This window comes from Trichoderma gamsii, assembly GCF_001481775.2.
Source record: "Trichoderma gamsii strain T6085 chromosome Unknown Scaffold_9.2, whole genome shotgun sequence".
Classification (NCBI taxonomy): domain Eukaryota; kingdom Fungi; phylum Ascomycota; class Sordariomycetes; order Hypocreales; family Hypocreaceae; genus Trichoderma; species Trichoderma gamsii.
In genome coordinates, this window is record NW_020171346.1 from 550,742 (window position 1) to 574,004 (window position 23,263).

The following is a 23,263-nucleotide window of genomic DNA, read 5'->3' on the forward strand; positions in this document are numbered from 1 at the left end:
GGCCGCTTCTCCTTGCGCTGCTTGTTAAAGAGCAAACGATACTCTTGATCTCCCTTAGTAATTGTCACTGGGCCGAACTGCTTTGTATCTCCAATGAAGAGGGTTGACGTCTGAGGAAATTGAGAGAATAGCAGTCTGGCCATAGTCTCTATCAGACGACTGGATTCATCTGCAACAATGAAAGTGGGAGCCCGCTCGTCATGATTGCATAATCTGCAAAGGAACTGGTGTACTTAGAGCGACTTGGATTCGTGGCAGTTTCAAGGATAGCAAACGTCGTGCTTCAGCTTTGACGTCTGGCAAGTTGAGCTAGAATGCCATAGGATACGTCTCATGTTGAGAGGGGAATCATTTCATAGCCAAGCCGAAAATCGATCCGGATTATCTTCAACCATCTCCTTGCTTATTCAGGCAAAGAATAGGTACTTATCGAGAGCAAGGCTATGCTCATTGTAGTATTCCGTTTTGAAGCCATTGGGCTGGGAAACAAATTATCGTTCAGTCTCTGAATTCGCATCGTCAAAAGGAGGTAATTTGGTAGACTGTGTGGTGTATTCATCATGTTGAGCTCGTGGTTATGTAGATCTATGTGGGCAATAGAGGCGGATGATATCGATTAGCCATCGCTTCACTGCATTGTCATCCTGGGTATTCTGGGTCGCTTTCCATGCGATTATGTCAGTTCATTGTCCAGTTCATCAAACTTCTGGGCAGATATATATCAGTAGGCTGACCAACCTCAGGGCAGTTTCTTCCAGCACGCTTTCTTTCGAGCCCACACTCAGTCTTCGCGATGTATCCGTCGCGTATATGTCCTAATTATGCTATCTTTGCTTTGGAGATACTCAGCAAAATCAATTATTGGCGCACTTCCAAAGCCAGGAGGCATATACATTTGGCCGACCAGTATCGTGGGAATGCCATCTGCGGTCGCTGAAGTCTCGTGCTTTTGGCAGTTAAAGGATCTGCTTCCCAGGGCACGACAATCTTTCTGACGTACATGCATATATTCTCCATCAACCATGATAAGCTTCCCGGTTTCAAACATCCAGGACAACAATGTCGCTGGTGGAAGAGGCTGTGACACTGCATAGTGGGCGAAAAGACATAACATCTCCAAGCAAAAGATCGCCCAATCAATCTTTCACAGAAGATTATATGTCCGTAGATGTTGCGTAGGCTAGCACGGACCAGTCTTCTTTAAAGACGTAATTCGGTCTGCATATCGTAATAGCCCCCGTCTCGTCGTCTCACTCAAACTCCGTGAAATACCGCCGAGCAAACGTCAATATCGCAGCCTTGATGGCGGGCACATCCTCTTCACAGGCTCTCGGCGGGTTAGTTAAGCCCTCGAGATCGGTTTGCAGAGCGCACATCAACTCGTATGACTTTCCCTGCTCCACCAATTCTTCGAGGTGGCTGTTCGGAGCCGAGGTGCGTGTCACAAAATCGCCTATGGCTTGGGCAGCATCCGGCGTGCTCTGCCCTATCTGTGAGGCGAGTGCTTGCAATAGCCTGACTAGAGGCGCTCTGCCACTCTGTCTGAGGGCTCTCGGCTTTTCTCGGCAGGTGTTGTATACGTCTTCGGCTTGCAGCCGCGCATTTACTGATGACCACCTTTGTCTGAGAAAGAACTGCCATGCCTCCTCGTCGATGTCGTCAGGTGTATCAGCCGCGAGGTTGGTGTTGCGGTCAAGGTCTCTTGCTTCTTGATCTGTGTAGCTCGCATACGATGCCAGGTAAACGCCGTATCGGAGTCGGAATAGCATCGTCGTCAACTCTTCGAGCCTGAGACGAGCAGGTTCGAACATCTCGTCCTTGGCGATTTGGCCCCGTACGATCGATAAGCATTGCCTCATCGTCACAGCCAACTGAGCCAACTCGGCCAAGTCATCCTCGTCGCCGGGGTCCAGCTCCTCTGTCTGCTCTTCCCACGACCTGAGAATTGCCGCGACGATCTTCTCGGTTTGTCGACTGATCACCGTGTCGAGATATCTGCCGTCTCTTATCAATCCCCGAAAATGCCTTTTACCCCCGGACACAAACATTTTCTCCGTTTTCATGGCGCACAATTTGGCCGGGCTAATCTGAGAACCACCTGTGAAGGGGTTGGGTGCGCTGAGAGCATTGAAGATGGAGTCCATAATGGCTGTATGGATGGGCACTGGAGGACGGTGGCAATTACAACCCGGGGAGCTTTGAGAAGGCTAAGGTTGGCAGTCGAGATAGGCAGATAATGGATTCAAGTCGGAGCTGTGTGTGGTAGCGAGTGGTGATATGGTTGTCAGCTTGAGAACTGAAGTAGTTTGTCTCTTAGCGAAGTGAGATAGTACTGGCTGGTTGGAGAAACTGTCGTTTGAACTTGCGAGTACTGTCGATGTGATGTATAAGAGAGACATAAATTGGAATTGAGAGGCGATGGTAGGCTATGTTAAAAGGAGAAGAAAATGTAGGCGGTGACCTAGCAACGTGAGCCACAAAATACAGTAGGTTCATGATACAGGCGTGAAAGCTCGGGTGGCGTAACTAAATTCGACAGATCCACCATAGATGTAGTCGGTATTTTTTAGAACAAGTAGAAGTAGCCATTTACTAACTATTTTACGAATGATATGAAAGGCAAAAGAGATACTAGGAGAAATCTCCTGTATCAACAGGTCGGTGGCACCATTAGCAAGACTGTTCGGCGTTTATATCGACTTATGTAGCCATGGGCGTCTCTCTAAATCGTAACAAATGCTGCCTCGAGGTTCAAATTCATCTTGTTCAACACAAACAGCATCAAAGGGAATAAAAAGCAAGTTAGATAGAAATAAGAGTCCAACTGCAACGTCGTTCAATAGCCATGTACTGTTTTGGCTGCGATATACGAATGAGATGTGTCTACGGTGCAACTATACTTGCTTAGTAGTATAGGTGGCCTATTCTTGTACTTTTAAAAGACATACTTCTTGCAATTCAGCTCTTATGTACAGCAATCTCTAAGTTCAGCTCACTCGGCCACATCAGGGCCACAAAGCCAGATCATCTTGGTCGCTCAGGAACATAGGTTTCAACATAAAGTTTCACGCCCAAAATAGAGTTCTTCGCAGAAGACTCAACAACATTAGGACAATAGTAAGGACCCCACAGTAAAGAAGTTAGAGGCATAGGGATCCTTGAGGGTCCCTTCTCTGAAGATGGATTGAGATCCTTCTCCACAGAACAACTCTCAATTCCCTAACCCAACAGCAATGATCCAATGTACAAGGCTTTTATACCAAAGTGGAAAGCACTATGAATATAACTACCGATTTTGAATAATAGAGTCCACTCAGTTGAGTCACGTCCGTCGCTGAGCCAACATGTATGTTAGCTATTTTCTCTGAAAGCTGGAATAAACTCAATCACTGTGTTAACACATGTGCCCGCTAATTTTGTTAGTTCAAATTCTACGTAGCCTGTTAACACATCAACAAGGTTGAACAAGTTCGTGCTACCTACTATCAGTGCCGAACATCAAAGCAGTCATATGGTGTTAATATTGGGATACGTGTTACTATTTAAACCAATAAGGCGACCTAGCAATAGCTTAGAACAATATCACATTTAATTGCGGTAGTAGATAACAGTGGCCAATCAAGATCTCAAGTAGTCGGTAATAACTCTTTTCAGTCGACTTGGTGTACTGCGTTAAAGGGAAAAAAAGAGTTTGAATCCGTGATGTCCGCTCAAAGCCTTCATAGTGGGGAGCCAAGCTGCTGTATCACGGTCACCCAAGAATGTAGCCACTCAATTTTATCGAGGACGACATAATCATTCTAAACCACCTAGACCACTGAGGAAGCTAGGCATTGATCAAAGTAAAGCTGGAAGCACCTCAGCTCCTGTTGACAACTTTGTAATTATACTCTGCAGCTTTGCTCCATGGGTAGCAGAGCGCCTTGTCTGCCTAAGAAGGTTCAAATGGTAACGAATAAGACTTCAACGGGTTGGTAAGGAGCATGAATGATTCGCAGCGTAAGCATAATGAATTAGCAATGATGGAAGAAAAAAAAATACACAGTGATATTTTACAGTAATAGTAGATTGCCTCTCCATGCTCCGAAACAAAAGCTCTTATCTATAGTCTAATACCGATGATACACTTTCCATGAAGTACTTCTACCTATACTGAGAAATTGACACTCTCTGGCTTCACTGCAAACCAAGCACCCTGTTGGGTCGTTACGGCAGAGCCAATCCACTAATTGTGGTTCAATCCATGTAATCCGACGATAACCATTGTTAGACATATTATTGTTCTCAAACGTCTTAGCATCGTTAGAACATGGCATCTAGTTGAAAGTCGTCCATGTTTCGACCGCAATATTTTCGCGTGGTGTCAGCCTTGTTGACGTGCAACTCTGTCGTTAGCCATTTACGCCAAGAAAATGCAAGACTACCCATTTGTCACAAATGCAGAAGCCCGTGTCACGTTACTGCATCTAGAACCATTGATAAGGCTAGCAGCTTTAATAGATGCTTGATATGGAAAATGCAACCGTTGTATCGGAAATAAATGGGATCGGATCAATTTATATCACCGCGGCTCGTTCATCAGGTACCCCTCTAAGCCTGCGGGCAAATCAGGCAAACTCCACGTACTATAGGTGTATATCTTTTCCTATATTGGCTTCTCTGCAGCACCCCGGCATTCTCATTAATAGACACTATCAGAGAGAAGAGAGGAAAAAAACTACTTGTACACATCTTCGCATATATCGTGTTCGATAACTGGTTGCGGCAATTACGCCACATTCCCCCTGCTATTGCTAGATCGAGCACGGCTGTTTCGGTTCGGGAAAGCTTGCAACTCATCGGCAATCACAAACAGGGACTCTGCCAATAGCAGTACTTTTTAACAAGCAAATGGTATCATCAGACTCGATCGGAGCGCAGCCCCGGGACTCCGTCCCGATTTGGCAGGTCGTTCATCTCCATGATAGCCATCCGCTCCTTAGCTTCCCGATATTGCGGGCGTCTAGGCGAACTTTGGTATGAGGATTCCGGCGAGGGTTTATGCGTTACGCATTAAGCTTACATGTATAGTTACAATTAGACTCAAGTATTCCCCGCTATATGGTGAATTGAAGGCATTTTGATAGAGACGTGCCGGCCCTAGAAAGGATTCCGAGCCGCCTAGTCCCGAGAAAGCAGTTGCATACAGACGCCACGATGAAATGCCGCGAATTAGCGACTATAGTCCTCTTATCTTCATCTCGAAATCGATACATTGACTAAAGGGCAGGGTATATGTAGCGGGGTACGGATGAACTTTTGCTGTCCGCGTACTCATACATATGGTATTCACTGTTACATCGCCCAAGGCTCTCACTACCAGAATTACTGTATTTGCACATAATGCTTGATAATACAACCATATCGTCTAAATCTGTTCACGAGACTCTATTTTGAGAGGCTATCTATCCTCGTTACTGCTCTGTTATTCGTTATGGGGCTGCGTCCATGGACTTTTGTCCACCCTAATTGGCTTGGCATGCGGATTTCCATGGCGACAAAAGTTCTTCTTAAAGCCCTCAACAAAGATAGCATCATTGGAAACTCACCTTCCTTTTCGTCTGTACTATTGCGCGGGATGGAGTTGCCAAGACGGTCTTCACGGACAGAGCCGAATCTATTCGATGTTTTGAGGGCAACATCGGGATTTGTAGTCTGAAAGGGAAGCTCGAAACAATTATCTCAGATGTCGTTGTTGAGCATCATGAGTATATATTGGCCAGGTGAGATCTCAATTCTGAAAGATCTTCCAACAGGTCTCTCAATCAGGTCAATTACTTGGTCCCTGTTGTGGTACTTCTCAATTCTGCTTCCCTCTTGGCTCCTATCTATTGCCCATCATGAAGTCGGCCATTCTTCTTGGTCTCACTGGCCTTGCCGCCAACGTGAATGCTCATCCTGCCAGGCAGCCAGAGAACGGCAACAGCTTGGCTAAGCGTGGCATTGACATCAGCAAGTATCACTTGCCCAGTCTCTCTCAGTACACTCCTTCGCCAAACATCGAAGAAGAGGCTTCTCTGCAGTCTCTGACTTACAAGCGCAACTACGTGGATACTGCTACCCGAGCTGTCAAGAAAGTCGCCCCCAAGGCCGAGTTCCGCGTTGTGGATGACCACTATATCGATGTTGACGGCATTGGTCACGTTCACTTCAAGCAGACTGTGCACGGCATTGACATTGACAACGCTGACTTCAAGGTTAACGTAAGTAACAACAATACCATCTCGTCTTAGTGACTATATGCTTACAATCGCAGATTGGAAAAGACGGCAGGGTTTTCTCTCACGGAAACAGCTTCTTCTCTGGCAAGCTGCCACAAGAGAGCCCTCTGGGGAAGCGTGACTTCTCTGACCCCACCAAGGCTCTCAAGGGTGCCATTGACATCCTGGGTCTTCCGGTTCAAGCTGATGGCGCCACCGCGCAGGCTGAGCAAGGCACTGAGAAGTACACGTTGAAGGGTACATCTGGAGCCGTCAGCGATCCCAAGGCTCACCTTGTCTATCTTGTCAAAGGCGATGGAACTCTGGCCCTGACTTGGCGAGTCGAGACCGATATCTTGGACAACTGGCTTCTCACCTACGTTGACGCCACGACCAACGAGGAGATTCACGGTGTTGTCGATTACGTCTCCGACTTTGCCACCTTTCAGGTCTATCCCTGGGGACTCAATGACCCCACTGAGGGAGATCGTAAAGTCCTGACTGACCCGTGGAGAGTTGATGCCTCTCCCTTCACTTGGGTGGGAGACGGAACCACCAACTATACCGTAACTCGCGGAAACAATGCCATCGCGCAGGACAACCCCTCAGGCGGAGACAGTTACCTTAACAACCACCGCCCATCCAGCTCGACTCGGGACTTCCAGTATCCCTTTACGCTTACTCAGACCAACCCCACTGATTACAGAGATGCTGCCATCACACAGCTCTTTTACACCGTCAACAAGTATCACGACCTGCTCTACGTCCTTGGCTTCAACGAGGTAGCAGGAAATTTCCAGACAAACAACAACGGAAAGGGTGGAAAGGGAAATGATCTTGTGATTGTGAACGCCCAGGACGGCTCTGGTACGCTTCCATGATCTGATACACTGGACAGATGTGTCTAGGCAAAATTCAACCTCAAGTACTAACGAGCCCTAGGAACAAACAACGCAAACTTTGCTACTCCGGCCGACGGAAGCAGTGGCCGTATGAGAATGTACATCTGGACCACCGCCAACCCCAAGCGAGATGGTGACCTCGAGGCAGGCATCGTTATCCATGAATACACTCACGGATGTAAGTCTCCTTCATTCTGCCTTTATATCTCGTCCTTCTGACATAAGTCTCTAAACAGTGTCTACCCGTCTCACCGGTGGCCCTGCCAACTCTGGATGCCTTAATGGTGTCGAGGCCGGCGGCATGGGCGAAGGCTGGGGTGACTTCTATGCCACCGCCATCCGCTTGAAGGCCGGCGACACCCGCAGCAAGGACTACCCAATGGGCGTCTGGGCCGATAACAACGTCAAGGGCATCCGCCAGTACCCCTACTCAACCAGCCTCACCACCAACCCGCTCACCTACAAGTCTGTCAACGCTCAAAACGAAGTCCACGCAGCCGGTACCACTTGGGCCTCGATTCTGTACGAAGTCCTCTGGAACCTCATCGACAAGTACGGCAAGAATGACGCCGACTTCCCTACCTTTGACAGCGAGGGTGTCCCCACCGACGGCAAGTATCTTGCCCTGAAGCTCGTCCTCAACGGATTGGCTCTGCAGCCCTGCACGCCGACTTTTGTCTCTGCCCGCGATGCCATCTTGGATGCTGATCGTGCTTTGACCGGCGGCCAGAACCTCTGTGAGCTGTGGACAGGATTCGCCAAGCGAGGTCTTGGATCTGGCGCCAAATATGCCTCGACTGCACGGGTTGAGAGCTATACTATCCCGTCTGGCGTCTGCTAAATGCCAGTCTGGGCGAAAAGGGATGATAAGGTCTGAGGATGGATGCTGCAAAAGACTGTCAGCTAGAAAAAAGCATCAAGTGGTCTCACATGTAAGGAGACAGTGGTGTATAGCCTTACCCTTGCAAATAAAGTAAAATTGAAATATGCGTATAATTTATGTGATTCAACAAGGCATTCAGATTAGTTTGCTACTATTAACGAAATAAAACAGTGGAAATTGTAGAAAACGCCTTTGGCCGCCTCGTTCATGAAAGTCTTTGCCTGAATCGCTACCAGTTTTGTCATGGATCTGCGCGATGAACTCGCTGCTAAGGCCTGTTCCAGAGATTTTAATTCGTCTGGTGATTATTATTGTATGTGTTTGTTCTATGTAAAGAGTGATCAATGAATGAAGGGGCTTCGTAATTAAGGATGTATAAATGTAAACATTTGGCATCTCTCCGAAGCCCAACCATTCTATGAAGCTACCGCACTACTTTCCAACCAACATATCGCAGCACTTCCAAGCTGTCGTTCCCCAATACTTAACAGAGCTTATGCTTATTTTTTCGTTGTTTTATCAACAAACTGTTCTTGGTTTTTTTACTTAGAGATCCTCCATCACAAGGTCATCCTGCCCTTCCCACCCCTCTTCCTTTTCTATACGTACATCTCTTAGAACAGTGAACGCTCATCATCTGCGTCGTCGAAACGCTCAAGGCCAAGAAGCGCCACCTTTTTCAACAAATTTTCATTTGTATCCGGATATGTTGCCTTAATGGAGGTCCATTCTTGCATTAATTCGACAATAAAAGCCTCAGTGGAAGCAAACGGGCGCCCGGCGAGCGGGATAAACCGCGTTAAAAAGTCGTTTAATATCACGCAACGCTCTACTTCAGGTTCGATGAACACCTTGTCGTGTATCTTTCCCAAAAGGTCGTTTGAAGTCATAGTAGCTGAATTGAATTGTTCGTCTTCTTCAAGTTCGACACGCATCTCCTGCGAGATGAAGTTTGAGATGAGTTCAATCGCACATAAGTCCTTTTTCCTCCACTCTTGAAGCTTAGTTGCGTCCGTTTCCTTCGGTTTTCTCTCTTCGCCGGTAATGACCTTCCAGAATCCGCGTTCTTTTGCATATTTGGCCAAGGCTTCAAACCAAGCTTGACAATCCTCACCACCTTGAAGCTTCTCCACTGGGAGTGGATTGAGTGGCAAGAGACTGCTTGTTTGGGTGATTGGGACTGCAGTCGATATCGAAGAGAAGGGGGCCGTATTTACTGTAGTGGTAAATTCTTTATTCACTTCTTCGCTCATTCTTTTATTGGGCTTTTCAGATGCCATCGGATTCGATCTCTTTTCAAGTTGTCCGGTGGATTTATCTTGTCTGGAATTGAAATGATGTTAAACAATGGTGCAGATTTTCAAATTTAGGATTGCTGGGATACAGTAAGCACGTAGGTCCTATACCTTTTGCACGAATTTGATGGACTTGATGCTTTATAGTGTGTGCTCGTGTATTTGCGCGTGTGTTTGGTCTATGGAAAATGTAAAAACGACTCAGCAGATGGATGCGGAAGTGCTTTATATGTACGGGCTATATGGAGGAGAAAGTCCATGTGACAACAAACATTGGTTGTTTGTCAAAGGCTGTTTGTCCGTCAAACGAGTTCAAAGTATTGAATGTTCAATCTTCTTTCATGCGTACAAACGTGCGATGTCCTTTGTTTTATGTGCGACCCAAAACGGTCGAGATTTTCTTTGCAATCGTAAACACATAGCCACATACAGAATTAGGCCAGATGGTCAATTGGGCACGATGGATCTAGTGGAATTGGACAAACAATCGGCCGACATCAGAGCAATTCAGGATTGCATCAGGGGCAAACACCATCAAAGCAGCAAACAGTACTCTCCCCCCTCCATCGCGCGCAAAGCTTCCTATATACAATCGATGCATTGATTGAGTTGGTTGATACATGGGAAAAATCTTTATGTCACCTTTTCATCGCTGCCAGGAGGAAAAGCCCTCATCACGATATACAATTAATGAAGATGCTGTTGGAACAACGGTTGAACAACGGTCAGCGCAGATTCTCGCGATCGAGCTGCCCAAAACACTCGTCTCGTTTCGCACCTTACATGGATAACGCAGGCATTAGAAAGTTTTGCGAGCCGCAGCACCGAGATACAGCGACTGGGCATCATCCACATTGAATATTGAGCCGGTAGCAGATTTGTTTGGAGCTTAGAAATGTGCGTGAAAGAGATTTTACAGATTCGACTTTACTAAGCTTCAGGTACGATATCCTTACGCAAGTCACACCGATATGCAAATACTGGTAGAGTCAAATTGTGAGGCGTAGTATATAGTTGCATTCCATCTATCTAAAACAATTATGCAGAATATGCGTCATGTCTGCACATGAAGTAAACAAGCGAAAAAGTTAACAAGCGAAAAAGTGAACAACAGCTCTCCCCCAAAACAATCCTCTCATCGTATGCGACAAAACGTGTTTCCAAATCTGCGTTTTTTCTACAACTTTTTCCAAGGAAAGGTGTAGCCCGCGTTGTACTTCCAGAATATCTGGCGAATGCCTACGAGTGTTCGAGTTGGAAAATGCTCCTATTTCCGAGGACATCATCAGAAGCGTGACTCTCAAACTTTCAGGAGAGCGCAGACAACTTACAAGTATCTGTTCCCAAGGGATTTGCTTTCTGCGCAGGACAATCACACGGCGGATCTCATGTTCACTCCATTGCTTCCTTGCGGTCTTGGGGCTGTTCATTTTTGATTTCTTAGCCTGTGAGAGGTCAGCGTCCATCCTGTTATGGTGCTGACATGAACATCGGTTATACTTACAACATGGCTGACCGTTGTAGTCTCTTTGTCGTCTTTGTTGTGAGAGCCATCGACACATTTGGCACTCGGGGAATCGTCCAATGTAGAGCTGTCCGGATGATCACTAGACTCGGGGCTCTCCATCTCATCTGACTTTCGTTTCGGTCTCGAACTGGGTAGCGGTGTTCTTCCAGCCAGGAGAGCCTTCAACTGCCAAGTCATCACAACTCCCTTGAGCGTGGAGTCGGAAGACGCCGCCTTCTCCACGTCGTCGTGTCTGCTAGCATCCATGACGGGAGAAGAAGAGTGCGTCACCGCATCGGGCATCGTGGAGAAACAGGAGGGCAATCGCGTCGCGATAGCTGTGGAGGAAGCCGTCAAGAATCATCTATATCATTGTTTGACAGAGGGGAAAGAGGAAACGGATATTTCTGCAAGGGTTGTGAGGTATTTCCATTGTTGATACTGAGCAGCCGGTGATTCACTTTTGGATGACTTGAACGTCTGTGCTTGGGGTCGCGAACAAATTTGTGGCGCAGCGTTTGCAAACGAAGTGCGAAATGTGTTGGATATGAGCAATTCACTTTGGGCTGAGAACAGCTGAGAGTATCAAAGAGATGTTGGGATGGAAATCATGTAGGAGCTGGCAAAGGGGTCAACAAACATTTGATAGACAAAGAGGACTACAGCAACACAGTTAGTTTTAAGCCACGACAGTTTTAGATTTGCTACCAAGGTTGATGTACAAAATAAAAGCAACTTGAAGCATAATGAGTCATTAACTATCGTGAAAATGGCTATTTACCTACGTATCTGTACCTTATGCTGCGATATAATCAGGGTGAGAGTCTAAAGCCTATAACATGTACATGGACCCTGCGCACCCAAGCCATGCCCCGCACCTTCAAGCCTCTACAAACCCTCAAAGCTAGGTAATTTCTCAACTCAATACATCTCGCCAGCCATGGGTGCCGCCGTAATCTGGGCTCCGGGCCGCCCAGCCTCAGACCTAGACTCGCGCAAAAGCATATTCCTCGCAGGACCAACAAATCCTACGGGGGAGGCTGATTGGAGAGAATCCCTCACAGCGGCATTAATCGAGCTACCCATCGTGATATACAATCCCAAGCGCACTGATTGGGACTCGACTTGGAAAGAAGACTTTTCGGACAGCCGCTGGGCCGAACAAGTAGAGTGGGAGCTCGACATGCAAGACAAAGCAGATATTGTGGTTGTCTTCTTTCACCGAGCCACTCTGGCTCCAATAAGCCTCTTGGAGTTGGGTCTGTGTGTTCGATCTGGAAAGGCTATTGTGTGTGCTCAGGATGGATACTCCAAGAGGGGAAATGTGGAAGCAGTTTGCAGGCGATATGGGGCCAAGTTTGTGGACTCAGAGGAGGACTTACAGGATGCTGTGAGAGAGAGGCTGAAGCAGCTTATTGCTGAGTGAGTACCTTTGCTTGCCGTTGATAGTAGCAGATAGTAGGTAGTATATTGGCACATGAGACACTTGTCTATTTGCTTTTGAATCAAGCTTTGAAGTGCAACTTTGTCGGCAGTACATTACATGTAGCATCTCCGTTGTATGGTGAAAGCCACTGTTACCATGGCAATTTTCGTGTCATGATATGTAAACCAAGTATTTTTACTTACAATGTCTGCATAGGTAAGGTAGCAGCCATCTTTAGAAAGTATACTTTCAAATAGAGTCATCATAGGGGCAATAGACCTCTGGTGCTTAAAGGCAAATTGGCGTTATCAACAACGCTTATTCGAGGACGTCAAAGTACCTGAGACTGGTCATGAGACGAGGGTATAACATTGTTCAATATATATGACTGCCAGCTAAAAAAAAGCCTCTCAAGATCTAGCAAAATTATCCGCATTATGCAACATTCTAACATATAAAAAGACCCAAAACACATCCCATCACTTCGCTTCTGACGTCCCAGAGACAGACTCTATACTAGCCTTCCCACCCACCGCCGTCGTCGCTACCACCGCTGACTTCTTCTTCTTCAACCTCTCAATAAAAGCCAGCACTTTATCCTTCATAGCCGTGCGGGGAACTTCATGCGCGCCGACCATGCGCCTGACGATGATATTGTATATGCCTCCAAACGCAAGCGCCACAGTAGTCGACGTGAAAATGATGACGTTGTACGGCATGCTAAAATCAGGAGTGGGGAGATAGAGCAGCAAACTCGTGGTGCGGATGTTCATGGCCTTGGGCTCCAGCGTGGTGATGACTGCAGCGGCGACGTCGAAGCCACGGTTAGCATCGGGAGGGTACTCTGTGTACCGGAGAATGGATCGTTCAAAGTCGTATGTGAGGAAGACGGTACAGCGAGGAGGGATTCTGAGGAGGAGTTCGAGCTGTGTGCCACGAGCGCGATCCAGGGCAGGGCGGTAGTAGATCTCCTTGATTAGATCGGCGGAGGAGTTCGTGTTGGGTGATGAGGCTGAGATGCGAGCAGAAAGAGTGTGTAGGTAGACGCGCATAAACCAGGGCAGGGACTCCATGTAGACAAATTCAACAGAATCATCGCCTGGGTTGGTGAGAATGGCTTGCACACCGCCGTGCTCCTGTCCGTGGCCAGTAAAGCTTCGCTCAGCGTAGAGCACAGGCGTTTCTGGCTTAATAATGCCAAGGGGAACAGCTTCTCCTCCTTCAATAGGAAATTCAGACTTGGTCAACACAAGGGTGAATTCGCTGCCTTGCTCAATGTGATAGCATCGCAGAGAATCGTTGTTGGGATATCGAATCTCATGGGCGCCTTGTGAAGCGAACAAGTCTCGAGACGACGGAAGGTGAACACAGACTGGGGGAACTTCAGCGTCGGTCAGGGGACATGTTCCCTTCATGGTTCGCCCAAAAATCTGAGATAATGTCCAGTCTTGGCCACGAAGGTGGTCAATCGGATAGCAAGCATCGTCAGGTTTGTGGTATGGCTTCGTGGTATCGCAGATCAAGTCGTGGCCGGGAGGTGGTCGTGGGATGGGGTTATCTATACAATCGAACGTTAGATATCAATGAGTGTCAGAAAATGGATGAATAGACATACCGTGAGGTCGCTTGGATCGATCAACGTCCAAAACCATGTCAACCGTCTGTTCCAGCTGGAGCACGCACTCGCCCTCAGACGGGCAGATGGGCCGAACATCAATGGCCATGCTCTGGAAAGACGCATCAAAGAGCTTATGTCCATCCAACAAGCTCGCAATTCCGGCCTTGCCCTTGCACGGCAGCATCTTCAAAAACGGCGTCAGATTCTCCGTGCAAACCACTTCGTGCGGCAACACACCATGCAGCAGTCTCGTGTTCGCCAGCGTCGTGTTGGGATGGTCGCCCTCAGGCTGGAACGACACCACAGGCCGGATCGTCCTCGTCCCGTCAATGAAGTTCAGACTGGCGCAGAACAGGCCAGACAGCGCATTGGTCAGGGTCAGCCACTTCTCGTCGGCCTCCTCGTCCGTCTCGGCATCCAGCCACGCCCACAATTCCACTCCGGTGCCGCCCTCTCTTGTGCCGTCCCATGGTCGAGTTCCCCAGCTCTCAGCATCCCATCTGCCTAGCGTGAACCGCAGGTGAAGCTCTCGTGTGCCCGCATACTGTAAGATCTGGCCCAGCGATCTCGGGAAGAGGCGGAAGTTCTGTGCGTCAAAGTCGGCGATGGAGGTGTTGGCTCGGAAGTTGAAGCTCGCGAGGAGCGCTGATAGAGGCAGCGGCCGTAGATTCAGCTGCTCATGGTACTCGGTCGCGGATACCAGCGCGCTGGGAATGAGCAGCGGTAAGAACGATAAAAGAGAGCGCATTGTGCACTAAGAGAACAGACAATTAAAAAAGGAGAGGATACTCGAGTCGCTGGCGCGATTCGGGCGGAATTCACATCTCTCAAACCAAGTCTTGATATTGCCAGATTAGAGTAGCGGGTACGTACCAGGAGTCGAGCTCTAAGCCACACGCTGCCCGCCATCGTACCGCTGAATGCATGCGCCACAGCAGCTTTAGCGGTTCGCAGCAGGCGATCCCCGCGCAAACGATAGCCGCGCCAGGGGCAGCTTAGGCTTAAAAACTGTCTCCACCCGCCGCATCTGCAAAACACCAGCCACAGGCGATCCGTGATCTCGAACTGGGAAAAATACACTTCTACCATCTGCTTTGATGCCAAAACTCCAACCCATCAACCCAATTTGCTTCAACACCCCCTCCAACCCCCTCGCCGTCGCAAATCCCCTCTACTTCAGCAGCGCACCGCCATCATGGCCGCCGAACAACGAAAGCTGCTCGAGCAGCTCATGGGCGCGTCCGCCTCGTCGCGCGCCCAGCAGCTCTCGCTCAACGACCCCAAAGTCTGCCGATCCTACATCGTCGGCACGTGTCCGCACGACCTCTTCACCAACACCAAGCAGGACCTTGGGCAGTGTCCAAAGGTGCACGCCGAGGCCCTCAAGACGGAATACGAGGGGCTGTCGGAGCGGGAGAAGCACAAGTACGGCTTCGAGTACGACTACATGCGCGATCTGCAAAAGTACATCGACGAGTGCAATCGCAGGATAGATGCGGCGCAGCGACGCCTGGAGAAGACGCCCGACGAGATCCGGCAGACTAATGCTTTGGTGAGTTCCTTTGCCTCTGGCCTCGATTGGCATATAAGCTCTTGAAAGGCGCACTTCAGCTAACCACCTCTTTTACTATTCACAGCTCAAAACTATATCCGACCTCACATCCTCCATCAACAGCGGCCTCCTCGAAGTCGAAATCCTCGGCTCCCTCGGCGAAGTCTCCCGCGCCCAAGACGAGCTCTTCCGCGTCCGCCAGGCCGCCCAGCAGAAAGCCGAACGCGAGAAGGAGCTCAAGGCCCTCTCAGACACCTCCGGCCCCTCGGGCCACCAGAAGCTGCAGGTCTGCGACGTCTGCGGCGCCTATCTCAGCAGACTCGACAACGACCGCCGGCTGGCAGACCACTTTTACGGAAAGATGCATCTGGGATATGCGCAGATGCGTAAGACGTACGATGCGTTCCCGAAGGAAATGAAGGGCCGGTCACGGCCGGCCATGGACGATGATGGGCCTGGCGGAGGTCCTAGGGGGCCTAGAGGGCCTGGGGGATACAGAAGTGGGAGGGGAGGAAGAGGGTATCGCGGAGGGTGGTGAATTGTCTTGTTACGGGATGATAATACTTAATTTGCATTGCAGCTCGGCGTCTGGGAAGGTTTTTGAAACTGTCAAAGTCAACTACAAACGGACGATAATCAGGGTACCTCTTAGTGTTTAGTGTTTTATCATTGGTTGGACGAGAGAAAATCGTAAATAGAATTCGGAAAACAAAGTCATATACCCCTCTAAACAATCGGCCAAATGCGCTTCAATTTCGCTCTATCTACCGTATTACGCTTAGAGCAGTAAACAAACAGGACTGATAATATCCCGAAAAGTGGTATCTGTGCCTCAATAATGTATATAATTTTTTTTTTCTTTTGACCCCTTTCTTTCCCTCAAATTGTATGATCGTATACCTCATTCGACCAAAATCGTAAAGACAAAAACTTGAGGACGCCGCTGGTAAATTCCAAAGAAAGGTGGCGATGAGTAGCAATACCAAAGATCCTGCTTATTTCAATACTCCCTTTCCCTTCATCTTATTCTCCCTCCTCCTGTTCTCCTCTCTCATTTTCCTCGTCTTCTCCCTCCATTTTCTGTTCCTTCTCTCTTTTCTTGTTTCTTTCTTTTCTTCTTTTGTTTCTTCCTTTTCTTCTTCTTTTGTCTCTTCCTTTACTTCTTCTTTTGTCTCTCCCTTTTCTTCTTCTTCTGTCTCTCTCTTTTCTTCTTCTTTGGTCTCTCCCTTCTCTTTTTCTTCTCCTTTACAGGCTGGCTCTTTACGCTGCTTGAACACCAATCTCTTTTTCTATATTTTAGACTGTTTCATAGCATCAAGAGCTTCCATCTCGTCATCCCACGCACCGCCAGGCTCAATAGGCGGTAGAGGCGGCTGAGGGGGGGCCATCGCTAACCGCGCCGCCTGTGCCATGGTGGGTTTTGGCTCTGCATTGCTGCTCTGTTCTGTGTCCGTTTTTGTGTTGTCACTGTTGTTGCTGTTCTTTCCAGCAGGAAGGGCAGGAAAGTCGTCAGCGACAGGGGCTGCTTTCTTAAAGTTGTCCACAGCAGGGGCTTCTGGACGACCGTCGTTGACTGGTCCATCATAACCGCCTCGGCCACGACCCCTGCCTCGGCCATTGCCGCCTCTCCCACGACCTCCCCGTCCACGGCCCCGGTAGCGGTCATCCAGGAAACGATCGACATCTGGAGCTTCTTCGCCCCAAGCGCCCTCGCCCCGAACATCCTCGCCCCGAGCATATCGGCTTCCACCCAGGCCTCGACTCGTCGTTCCCCTGATGCCACCATTGGCGCCGCGGAATCCTCTTCTAGCCTCCTCTGCGGCCAAAGCCTCTTTCCCTTCGTCCCAGCTGCCATCCTTGATGTTCATAGCCTTGAGTTTCCTCTCTCGATTCTTCGCCCGCTCGTCCTCCAACTTGCGTCTGTCTTCTTCGCCGCGTTTCCTCCTCTCTGCCTCGTCAGCTCTTCTTTTGCGCGCCTCTTCCATTCCTCGCGCGTATGCCTCGGCGTGCTGCTTCTCGTCTTGTTCTGCCATTTCAAACTTGCGCGCCTTCTCTGCTGACAGCAGTTTCATCTTCTCCATCTTGGCAGCCAGCTCATTGTCGGTAAGTTTTTGGCGCGGGTTAGAGCCAGACTTGGCACGTACGTCGGCGCTGACGGCAGTATTTTGCGGCGGCGATATTCGCTGTGGTCTCTCCTTGGAGATAGGGCCTCCATTGGGTGGAGGCGACTGTGTCTGGGCCCGAGTGGTATCCTCAGCTACAGCTTCGGTTGGAACTTCGGGTGCGGGGGCCTGTTCGGGAGCTGGTGTAGGACCATTTGCAGGACCTTGCCGAGGACCTTTCTGAGAACCTTTCTGAGGACCTTTCTGAGGACCCTTCTGAGGACCTTTCTGGGCTCCTTTCTGGGCTCCTTGTTGAGAATCTTGCTGAGGACTTTCTTGCGGCGCTGGCTTCGGCGCTGGCTTCGGCGCTTGCTTCGGCGTCTGCTTCGACCTTGGCTTCGGTGCTTGTGTAGGAGCCTCTGCTGGCGCGGGAGACGGCTTTGGAGACGGGTTTTCGGCGAACCTAGAAGACGAAAGACCCTTGTTGGCCTTCTTGCCTCTACCCGCAGCGGGCGTGGGAGCTGGCGACGGCTTGGAGGATGGAGGAGTTTGACTCTGTCGGGATGGTGCAGCGGGAACGGGAGTTGGAGCCTCAACAGGAGCTGGGTCTGGTGTAGGAACCGGAGCTGGCGCTGGTTCGACAGCTGGCGCGGACTGCGTGTAAGGCGCGATATACGGCTCTTCGGTGATCAAGACGGCCTCAGACTCGACGGGCTCGAAGTCGTCGTAGAACAGATCGTCGTCTGTTCGGCCTCCAAACTGGTCGTCCATGGCGCTGAAGAATTAATGATAAATGTATTTCCAAAAAGAAAGATTAATAGCAAGATTATTGAAGCAAAAATAACGAAAGCAAGGTGACGATGTCAAAGCCGCGCAGTGCCAGAAGGTAAGAAACCACGATTTCAAAACAAGACGCCCAGCCTCACAGTATGCGACAGAAAGGCTGCGAAAGAGAAAGCGCAGCCCCGCCACAGAGTGTGGGGTGTGGGGCTCAGCTCTGGGCGCATCTGCAGCTCAAAGTTTGCGTTACTTTTAAGCGCAAGGAACCGTGTGGCGTTTGTGGCGGAGGCAGGCGGCAGGGTATAAGACAGACAAACAGACTCTGGAATCGGTACACCTCTCTGGCATCACTGTTGGGTTTGCTTGCCTGCATAGAGCAGCTTGGATTCTCAATCATAGCGCTGCTTCCCAAATATCGTAGTTTTTCTACAATTAACAGGTGGAGCATTGACCTTGAGATATACGCGTACGGCTTCGCTTCTGTATTCTCAATCTCACTAACCTAACAGGTCTTAACTGCATCTTGTGCAAGCCAATGAAGAGCAATCCATAATTGGCAGACCGGCCTTGGTATTATGTATCATTCTTTCCCTTGCATGACCATTACGCTTTCAGATACAGCTGCACATCATAGCCCTTCTTGAGCTCAATATTAGAACCCAGTGCCTAGTCCCTTCTGTCTGATAGGGTAGGTTTGCGTCTCTGAGCTGTGTCCTTTTATAGGCACCATGAAAGTCTCATATTCGTCATGAAACAACGCGGAGAGTGATCAGCTCATATGACTGATGCTGTTGATCTAGGCTGCAAGTCTCACTTCCAAGTCCGCGGGCGCCTAATTGCATGTACCTTGGGCAGATGAAAAAGTCAGGGTATCCGTCTGTTGGGTTGCTGGAATGGAGATATTTTATTCATTGGCCGTTTTGGCGCCAAGTGACCGCCTTTGATCGATATCCCATACCTCAGTGGCCACATCATCGAATCCAACAACATATGTGCACCGCAAACCTGGGTGTCATCGAGACTCAACACCGGATAAGCCAAGAGTAATGTTTGCTTAGAGATCTCAGCTTAGGCGACACCACTTGGTGACACCACTTACATGTACCTGGCTCTAGCGTCACAAGCAAATTTCTCAGCCATTGATACCAGGTATCGACGGTCTTGGGAGCGGTGGACATGAATAATAGTATATTATGCCCATGTGTCTCTCATAGCTACCTGCAGTGACACATTTTCCTGTAAAATCCAAACTGCGTTTGTTTCCAGCTACGAGAAGCCTCAATGTATTCCCACACAACCACCATCGCCAGGCTTGCCAAAAAGACGGGCTACACCAATGAGGCGGCAACAACAGTACAGCTCAACGCAACTGCAGAATGTATAAAGTGCGATCAAATGGCTGTGAGAGAAAAGGCGGCGAACTTGATGCACAGAGGTATTGGTGAGTTCTATCTACATGTGTGCGTTGTGCACTTCACTTTGTCATCCATCTTCACACCTTCACCACGTATACCAAACATGGTACATTACACCAGATTGCAAGGCAGCATCAATGAAAATCTATGTTGCCATGGCATCATATTGAGCGTATCACGCGAGCTTGTATAGCCTGAATTGAAGGATGGATGCATTCTGCAGTTGAAGCCGCTCCGAATCCGCTCTCTTACAACAAAGGGAGCAGGTCAGGAATCGCGGCAAGATATCACTGAGAACCCAGTGCCTACAGGAGCTCAAGGGCACTGTTAAGCTGAAGCTATCGCGCTGGGAGCCCTGTAAAACAGAAGTCTAGCGCCGAAACCGCACTAAGCACGTCATTGCTGCCAATCACGTCAGCGGTGACTCGACTCAGTCCTCTAGAGACTTTTCTATGAGACCGCAGATGCCATTGTGCGATCCTCGCGCGTCCTCCCCGAATCTCGTACAGAGCGCGTACGAAGCTGAATCTTCTTGCTCGCATTTCTGCTTCATTTGCTTGCTGTGCAGCTGCATTCTGTCGTGTTATGGTCTGGTGCAACGACTCGCGTGCCCCGCCAGCCCTGCACATTCCAAGCTTCATATCGGGAGCAATCTCTGACCAGTTCTAGCCACGATGCCTTCACTCACGGTCGACCCGGCGGCTGCCGTTCTGCCTACTCTCGAAGTGCCCGACTGCAAACAATCCCAGCCAGAGCTACTTCACAGCCTCAAGCACAGCAGCAGCGTCCTCGCCCTCGCAGTCAGTCCACAGCACGATTCCATCTATGCCGGCACGCAAGATGGCGAGATTGTCGTCTGGTCTCTCTCCACCTTCCACCAGGTCCAGCAGGTCCAGGCGCATAAGAGGAGCGTCATGTCACTATCACTCTCTCCCGACGGCTCGTACCTATTCTCGAGCGCCTGCGACCCCATCATCAACGTGTGGTGCCCTCGAACGCTCCGACGCCTATACGAAATCTACGGCAACCACGATGTCGGCGACATCTTCTCCACAGCATACAGTCCGCAGCACGATACGCTATACATTGGCGCGCAGAATACGTCGATCCAATGGGTTAGCCTGAGCGACCCAAGCACAAAAGTGACGCCCGATTCGCAGCGACATCCTGATCGAAGAAGTCACCGGTTTTTCGACTCCAAGGCGATTGGCGGAACGAGCACTCCAAGACGCAGCGAGGACAAGTGGAGTTTGATCCCTCGAGCCAACAATGTCTTGGAAATCGACAGTGGCGCAATTCGCAAGTTTGCCCACTACGGCTACATATACTGCATGCTTATTGCAAAGGGGCCTACCGTGGAAGTTGGTCCAGAGGACGATGTGCTGATTTCAGGAGGTGGTGATGGCACAATTAAGCTTTGGAGTCTTGGGGCACAAGGCAGAACTGATCCGGACGACCCCGAGCGAGCCGGCATCAAGGAGATCATGTCGCTTGGTGCAGATGACGCAGAGTCTGTGCTGTCACTGGCATTAGACGGATCCTTCCTGTATGCTGGAAAGCTCGATGGCATTGTCGAGCTCTGGGACCTGGACACAGCCCAGAGGCTGAGAGTGATTAAGGCGCAGAATCAAGACATAATGTCGCTCCAGATGGGCTGGGGCTATCTTTGGACTACTTCTGCTGACGGATGGGCCAATGTGAGCACCCGCTTTCCTTCTTATTTCAGCATCCACTGACACCAGTTCTACAGAAATTCAGTACGGCGCATTATGGCAAATACCAGCACATCTCAAGAACTGTTGCCCAAAAATACCAGTGCCTCAGCCAGTGGAAAGCGCATAATGGCAAAGAAAAGAGTAAGATCCTGTCATCCGCCTGCGCAACTTACAAAAACGAACAATATTACATCACGGGGGCCAACGACAACGACATCTGCGTATGGAATATCAAGGATGAGGCCGACCCGAAATCGGAGAATATGAGCAAGACTGAGGACGATGTCATCCTCTCTGCCCTGAGTGAATTCGTTTCATACAAGACCGTGTCATCCAGGCCCGAATTTGCGGAAGACTGCCGCAAGGGGGCCACCTATCTCGGCGCTCTGTTCAAGCGCATGGGCGGATATGTCGAGATGCTGAGTACAGGAGAATCGCACAACCCTGTGGTGTTGGCAAAATTCTCTGGAAAGAAGGAAAGCGCTGATAGGCGAAAGCGAATCCTCTTTTACGGGCATTACGACGTGGTATCGGCTGATAATGAGAAGAGCAACTGGGCCACCGACCCGTTTACTGTTCACGGAACTAATGGTTATCTCTATGGACGAGGCATCAGCGATAACAAGGGGCCCATACTGGCTGCACTGTTCGCCGTCACAGACTTGATGCAGGCGCAAGAATTGGAAAATGATGTCATCTTCTTGATTGAAGGAGAAGAGGAATTTGGATCCAGAGGGTTTGAACAGGTCATCAAGAGAAACAAGGAGCACATTGGCCCAGTAGACTACATCCTGCTGGCCAACAGTTACTGGCTGGACGATGAGGTTCCGTGTCTGACTTACGGCTTGCGAGGGGTCCTCCACGCCACTGTGTGTGTTGACTCAGCGCGTCCTGATGCTCACTCTGGCGTTGACGGTTCCTACATGCATGATGAGCCCCTTTCAGATCTCACAGCAGTCTTGTCCAGACTAAAGGGGCGCGGCAATCGAGTCCTTATCCCTGGCTTCTACGACGGCATCCCACCAGTGACGCCAGAGGAAGAGGCTCGCTACGATGATATTGCCTCTATCCTAGTTCGCCGTGGTGCGGAAGCCGTCTCTGAAGCAGAGATTAAGAAGTCGCTTTTGGCCACATGGCGAGAGCCAAACCTGACGATTCATCGTTACAACGTGTCGGGACCAGAGGGTAGCTTGGTGAGCAGCCATGCTAACTCACACATCAGCATGCGATTGGTACCAGGACAAGAAGTGGACACGATGGCGACGGCCCTGACAGGCTTTCTGCAACGCGAATTTGATGGTCTCGACTCTGAGAACAGGATTAGCATTCGTATCGACAACATGTCTGAACCGTGGCTAGGCGATCCGACCAACGACATCTTCCGCATTCTATGCGACGCCATTGTGGAGGCTTGGCCCGACTGCTTCGAGCCTCGAGAAGATGCCGCCAGTACTAAGCGACCAAGTTCAGATGAATTGAGCACAAACGGCAAAGCCCTTCCGCTGGAGTCACCAGAGCTGCCGACGAGCAAGCCTAAGAAGCCGCTCTACATCCGCGAAGGCGGCTCTATCCCGGCCATTCGCTTTCTGGAGAAGGAATTTGGAGCGCCGGCTGCCCACTTGCCTTGCGGGCGGGCCAGCGACTCTGCGCATTTGGCTAATGAGAGGATGAGCCTCATTAACCTGGTCAAGGCGAGGGAGATTTTTGGCAAGGTGTTTGGGCGGCTGTGAAAATAGGCCACTGTATTCAGGAGACGGAATTGTTGGGTTCAAGGCGTTCAATATCATTAGCTTCTTTGTTATTTATCATCACCATTAGACCATCCATAG

The 23,263-nt window shown here is 49.7% G+C and overlaps 8 protein-coding genes across 8 annotated transcripts; 4 read left to right on the forward strand and 4 right to left on the reverse strand.

Moving 5' to 3' along the window:
- Positions 1 to 1,250: 1,250 nt before the first annotated feature.
- On the reverse strand, positions 1,251 to 2,144 carry TGAM01_v203460 (hypothetical protein; the record flags this gene model as incomplete). The annotated part of the gene is made up of 1 exon (XM_018801216.1): positions 1,251 to 2,144. One exon carries the CDS (start codon positions 2,142 to 2,144, stop codon positions 1,251 to 1,253), a length of 894 nt encoding a protein of 297 aa, XP_018665487.1.
- Positions 2,145 to 5,879: 3,735 nt separating this feature from the next.
- Positions 5,880 to 7,982, forward strand: TGAM01_v203461 (fungalysin metallopeptidase; the record flags this gene model as incomplete). Its single annotated transcript, XM_018801215.1, has 4 exons — positions 5,880 to 6,242; positions 6,296 to 7,106; positions 7,182 to 7,319; positions 7,378 to 7,982. The coding sequence occupies 4 exons, from the start codon at positions 5,880 to 5,882 to the stop codon at positions 7,980 to 7,982; spliced, it is 1,917 nt and encodes a 638-aa protein (XP_018665486.1).
- Positions 7,983 to 10,496: 2,514 nt separating this feature from the next.
- On the reverse strand, positions 10,497 to 11,129 carry TGAM01_v203462 (hypothetical protein; the record flags this gene model as incomplete). Its single annotated transcript, XM_018801214.1, has 3 exons — positions 10,497 to 10,586; positions 10,651 to 10,764; positions 10,824 to 11,129. The coding sequence occupies 3 exons, from the start codon at positions 11,127 to 11,129 to the stop codon at positions 10,497 to 10,499; spliced, it is 510 nt and encodes a 169-aa protein (XP_018665485.1).
- Positions 11,130 to 11,766: 637 nt separating this feature from the next.
- On the forward strand, positions 11,767 to 12,252 carry TGAM01_v203463 (hypothetical protein; the record flags this gene model as incomplete). The annotated part of the gene is made up of 1 exon (XM_018801213.1): positions 11,767 to 12,252. The coding sequence occupies one exon, from the start codon at positions 11,767 to 11,769 to the stop codon at positions 12,250 to 12,252; it is 486 nt and encodes a 161-aa protein (XP_018665484.1).
- Positions 12,253 to 12,731: 479 nt separating this feature from the next.
- On the reverse strand, positions 12,732 to 14,618 carry TGAM01_v203464 (phosphatidylinositol glycan, class T; the record flags this gene model as incomplete). The annotated part of the gene is made up of 2 exons (XM_024549212.1): positions 12,732 to 13,810; positions 13,868 to 14,618. The coding sequence occupies 2 exons, from the start codon at positions 14,616 to 14,618 to the stop codon at positions 12,732 to 12,734; spliced, it is 1,830 nt and encodes a 609-aa protein (XP_024406050.1).
- Positions 14,619 to 15,065: 447 nt separating this feature from the next.
- On the forward strand, positions 15,066 to 15,960 carry TGAM01_v203465 (hypothetical protein; the record flags this gene model as incomplete). The annotated part of the gene is made up of 2 exons (XM_018801211.1): positions 15,066 to 15,422; positions 15,508 to 15,960. 2 exons carry the CDS (start codon positions 15,066 to 15,068, stop codon positions 15,958 to 15,960), a joined length of 810 nt encoding a protein of 269 aa, XP_018665482.1.
- Positions 15,961 to 16,711: 751 nt separating this feature from the next.
- Positions 16,712 to 18,295, reverse strand: TGAM01_v203466 (hypothetical protein; the record flags this gene model as incomplete). Its single annotated transcript, XM_018801210.1, has 1 exon — positions 16,712 to 18,295. One exon carries the CDS (start codon positions 18,293 to 18,295, stop codon positions 16,712 to 16,714), a length of 1,584 nt encoding a protein of 527 aa, XP_018665481.1.
- Positions 18,296 to 20,393: 2,098 nt separating this feature from the next.
- TGAM01_v203467 (hypothetical protein) lies at positions 20,394 to 23,164 on the forward strand (the record flags this gene model as incomplete). Its single annotated transcript, XM_018801209.1, has 2 exons — positions 20,394 to 21,416; positions 21,470 to 23,164. 2 exons carry the CDS (start codon positions 20,394 to 20,396, stop codon positions 23,162 to 23,164), a joined length of 2,718 nt encoding a protein of 905 aa, XP_018665480.1.
- Between the last annotated feature and the right edge of the window lie 99 nt (positions 23,165 to 23,263).